Raw genomic sequence first — 4,632 nt, forward strand, 5'->3', positions numbered from 1 at the left:
CAACTTTGCATCTTATTTTACATCTAGTTGTTGTCTTTTTTTGCATCTAATTTGGTGCCCATTTATGTGTCCTTGTTTTTGCCCAATTTGACATCCTTTTGTATGCCATGTTTTGTTCCCTTCTTTGTGTCAACTATTGCACAATTTTTCACTTCTAATTTAAAACACTTTGTATGTCAATTGTTTGCATTTTGTATTAATTCCTAGTTTAACATCCAATTTTACTTTCAATTTTGCATCCATGGTTACATCCGCATTTGACTTCTTATATAGAGTATATTTTTCTTTACATATATGACCCCCTTTATAGATTCATAGTGAAATATATGATAGTTTCTAAATATCATTAAAGCAGATATCACAATTCAAAATCATTTGTAAAGAAATTTAAGAGAAATTGACAACATCCATCCAAAAAAATAACAATGTGTCATTAACAATTTTCAAAACATGTATAAAATAGCAACATAATACTAATAAAATCAGTATTATTTTTAATGAAAACAAGTAAAATTCAAATATGATTAACAAATCAAAATATTTCATGAATATCATTATTCTACGATAAATTAACAACATACATAAATCAAACTCATCGTATGATTACAAAATCAAAATGTCTCATTGATATAGGGTAAATTCACAACACCCATCTAAACATAACAATGTCATTCTACACAATAATTTCTTCATTAAAAACAATGCATGTGCATGCCTAGCTACCACCACCAAGATCATCATCATGATCATCTTGACCATCCTCATTACTCTGATCCACATCATCACCAACACCGCAACTATCATCATCATCTCCTCCTTCACCACCATCATCCTCATCCTCATCCTCATCATCTCCTGATATATGTTGAACATAATTTGGATCATCGTCTTGGCAATCATTACCTATAGCATTCTGACAAAAAAAATCAATATTACATGCTAGTATTAATTACATAACACAACACATGTTTTTGTTATACAATGTTAACCATAAAATGAGGTAAGATATAATATCTAATAGTACTAAAAAATAAAATGAAAATATGGTTTAAAAGTATATTGGAAATCCAACTAAGATTACATACCATAGAGTCCATCCAAACAACAAATTCAACCCATCTCTTTTGCTGTAACACCTCTTTTTCCAAATGATTTGGAGGTCTTCCATATTTTAGTTCCTATCAATCAGTAAATAGGGAGAAATTAGATAACAATGACTTTCTTCTAGTACAAAATTTATTAAAAAAATATCACATGTTTAATATACTTACAAAGGTTGTTATCAGTGCTTTTAAACCTTTTTGGCCACTACAATGAGTGACTTTTGTCTTGGTTAACCTCGCCTTGGATGCCTTGTCCTTAAACATAAACCAATTCAATTTATTTTCACACAAATACATGTCTAAGATACTTATAAGTATTAATACATTCTAAATAATGTTTAATGAAAAAATCAATACCTGAATTTTTATTTCATATATCTTATTTATAACATTTTAATGATTACAATAATACTCTTGTTACCAGATATTGTCAGAAGAAATCTTACAAGACCGCTACCTAAGAACATTGGACAGTTGAATGCATTAGTTAACATGTTTGAAGAATTCTATCTTCAAATTTAGATCCATCTCATGTGATTCCCGTATGTGGTATAAATTGTCTTGAAGGTACCTGCATCATTCGACACAAAGCTATTCAGCACAATCGTTAACAAAAAACATCACAACTGCACAATATGAACGATGCATAAAAATTGGCATTCACACGTCTAAGGTCTTTTTGGCATATCTGGTGTGGGTAGAAAAGGTTTCCATTAAATCTCGTAAGCCTTTTTAACTATTATAAATAAACCACTAAAGTAAAACAAACAAATCAGTTATAAGAACTGAAAAGAAAGCTTGAAAAAAGATTAACATTTTCTAAAAGGCAAACACTAGAACACACTTCAAAATACTTTTCCTAAAATACTTCTTCAACCTGGCATCAAATTTGAAGGGCATGGTCATATTTCAATATGAAGTCATACTATATTTTCAACCCTTCTATGTTGGCAAGTTAAAACTAATGTTCCACCTAGACTTCGGGATAGGGAGATGCATGTCTGGGGTGATGCACAGGGGGGGCGTGTGAGAGTACCCTCAAATTTTAGGTAAAATTAGGGGGCAAGGGGATATGGGGGTATATAATTTTTTTAATATATATATATATATATATATTTTCAATAATGAAAGCATAAATACATTGATCCGTACATGATTGAATTAAATAATGAAATACACTGATCCATACTCATCATTCATACTAATACATACATCATTCATTCATACACCACGAGATTCAATAATGAACTAGATTGATCCATATTCATCATTCATTATTCAACATTCTAGAATCTAAATTGATTTAAAAATTAAATTCATCATTCATCATTCTAGATTCTAAATTGATTTAAAATTTAAATTCGTGATTCTAGAATCTAATTAGTACTAACCAAAATAGACTATAGTAGATACTTAAGCCTGAAGATTGGAATAGTAAATTGATATAACTCAAACTCAAAAAAAGTAAAGAGTGAAAGTCAAAGAATCAGTCTAAGGTCATCCATATCTAAAGTCAAGACTCGAAAGTTAAAACTGACGATTAAAAATGGCCAATGAGCATTTTAGGAGTGCCATGGAGGAGGAGGTGCAACAATTAACTGGTAAGTCAAATAGTGTTGCGCAGCAAGCTGAGTAGACATAAGCTTGGTAACTCGAATGAGTGAGTTAGAGATTGCAAATTAGTTTAGGTTTTGATATTTGTTATGTGTTGTTCTTTTTAATTTTAATTTTTTTTTATGGTTGTTTTATAATTTTTTTAATTTCTATATTACAATAGTTACTAGAAAAAAATTTAAGCAGAACATGGCCCCCCTCAAAAGGGGTGATTTTGGGCTTGGTGCTCTTGATTAAATGGTAGTTCCAAACCCTTATATATAATAGAGCCCAATGGAAACATCGCAATTCACTCATTCCTAAAATCCTAAAAATTGTTATGTCTGATGCATTTTGAGTGGAATCTGAAATTTACTTTCTCCATATGAAATAAAATGAGGTCAGAACCACTCTCAAACATCCTAAGTCAATTAATAGGGCCCTAGGGTTGAATGTTGAGCTTTCCCACTCATAAATTATTGTTTCAAGCCAAATTAAGGGGGAGCACCTAGCCCTTTTTTAGGGGAGCTGCCCAGAAGCACCCCTTTTGGGGAAACACATCCCCACAGTAGGGAAACGTTTCCCCCTGCGTCTCCCTGTGTCTCCCTAAAAGGGGGCATGGGGAAACGTGTCCCTGAGCATCTTCCCATCCTAGGTGTGAGGGAAGCGTGGATACGTGCACCCCACCATAGGGGACACATCCTCATGGAACACTGGTTAAAATAAACTATTGTTTTCTTACAAAAGCAAAAAATGGATCAAAATTTTAACTATTTCGTATTTTATGTTTAGCACAATTGCAAGTCGTGTGGTAGTACTAAAATAGGATAGATAAACAGCAGTGTTTTTTATAATCACTACGTAGTCGAATTCCTATCAATCTTATGTGGAAATGATGTAGCTTGAAGTATCTAAATGCAGTACCAAAGTAGAATTGATACCAATAACCAAACAAGGCAGTGACAGCACAAACAAAATTTGTTGTAGCATCAAACTACAGAACTGTATTATCTAAATTTTTTCCTGGTAGCACTCTCATTTCCGTAAAATGTTTTTAATTCCAATGAACAAAGACTTGCCTGACTTGATAACGAAATTGTGTTCCTTTGACATCAAGGATTTAGAAAAGGATTTAGAAAAGAATTTAAAAAGAACCAATCATAGTAGAAGGATCATTACAGGATCTAAATACTAAAAAATAATCACCATAAAAGAACACTAAACATTAAAAGTTAAAACTAAAGATTGGAGTATCTAAAGAATAGAACCTAATTATTGACAAAAACTAGACATTAAATGAAGGATCGTGGGATCTATGACCCAGTGCCGATAAGAATACAAAATCAACTTCTGCATTCCCCTCATGACCCATCTGGATATGGACTTAAGGAGACCAGAACCAATCTTAATAGATTAATTACAGGATGTAACTGCACAAGCCTAGTACTCCATGAGTCTATCCCCCATCTGCTTATACTAGATATAAACAACACGTTTGTAGAAAGTTAGAAAAATACATTGTACAATCAGGTTGAACTCAATACAGATTCAATTGGACCTACAACACATTCCAGCCAAAAAGCTGGAAAGAGCACAATAAAAATAAAAGCAAACATTGAATCTTATCACTGTTGTGGATTTTGTCCTTAGAATGACATGAGACATTCCAAATATGATGCCCAATTTGATATGTTGGCTCTTCTAGCATGGATGCAAAGAGAAAGCAATTACAGTACTTGATCTATTTTTTATAATATAAGACTATATTTTGCTAAGAAAACAAAGGTATACAAAAAAGCCCACATGCATTACATATCGAATATCATTCCTTCGGGAAAGCCCTAAAAGCCAAGTGTATGTGGAGACTAATATCAAAAGAGGACCTCTAGAATCAGATTCACATTCAGAGATATATTGAGCCCAATTCAGCAGAAGA

The 4,632-nt window shown here is 32.3% G+C and overlaps 1 protein-coding gene across 1 annotated transcript; it reads right to left on the reverse strand.

The window, feature by feature from the left end:
• Nucleotides 1-708: 708 nt before the first annotated feature.
• Nucleotides 709-1,678, reverse strand: LOC149266269 (uncharacterized). Its single transcript, XM_089395599.1, has 4 exons — nucleotides 1,550-1,678; nucleotides 1,272-1,358; nucleotides 1,086-1,178; nucleotides 709-913 (listed from the first exon to the last, which is right to left on the reverse strand). The coding sequence occupies exons 1-4, from the start codon at nucleotides 1,595-1,597 to the stop codon at nucleotides 716-718; spliced, it is 426 nt and encodes a 141-aa protein (XP_089251725.1). The 5' UTR covers nucleotides 1,598-1,678; the 3' UTR covers nucleotides 709-715.
• Between the last annotated feature and the right edge of the window lie 2,954 nt (nucleotides 1,679-4,632).

The sequence above is a fragment of the Pinus tabuliformis genome, chromosome 6 (assembly GCF_031772625.1).
Source record: "Pinus tabuliformis cultivar Carrire ecotype Pingquan chromosome 6, CPIR1, whole genome shotgun sequence".
In the NCBI taxonomy this organism is placed as follows: domain Eukaryota; kingdom Viridiplantae; phylum Streptophyta; class Pinopsida; order Pinales; family Pinaceae; genus Pinus; species Pinus tabuliformis.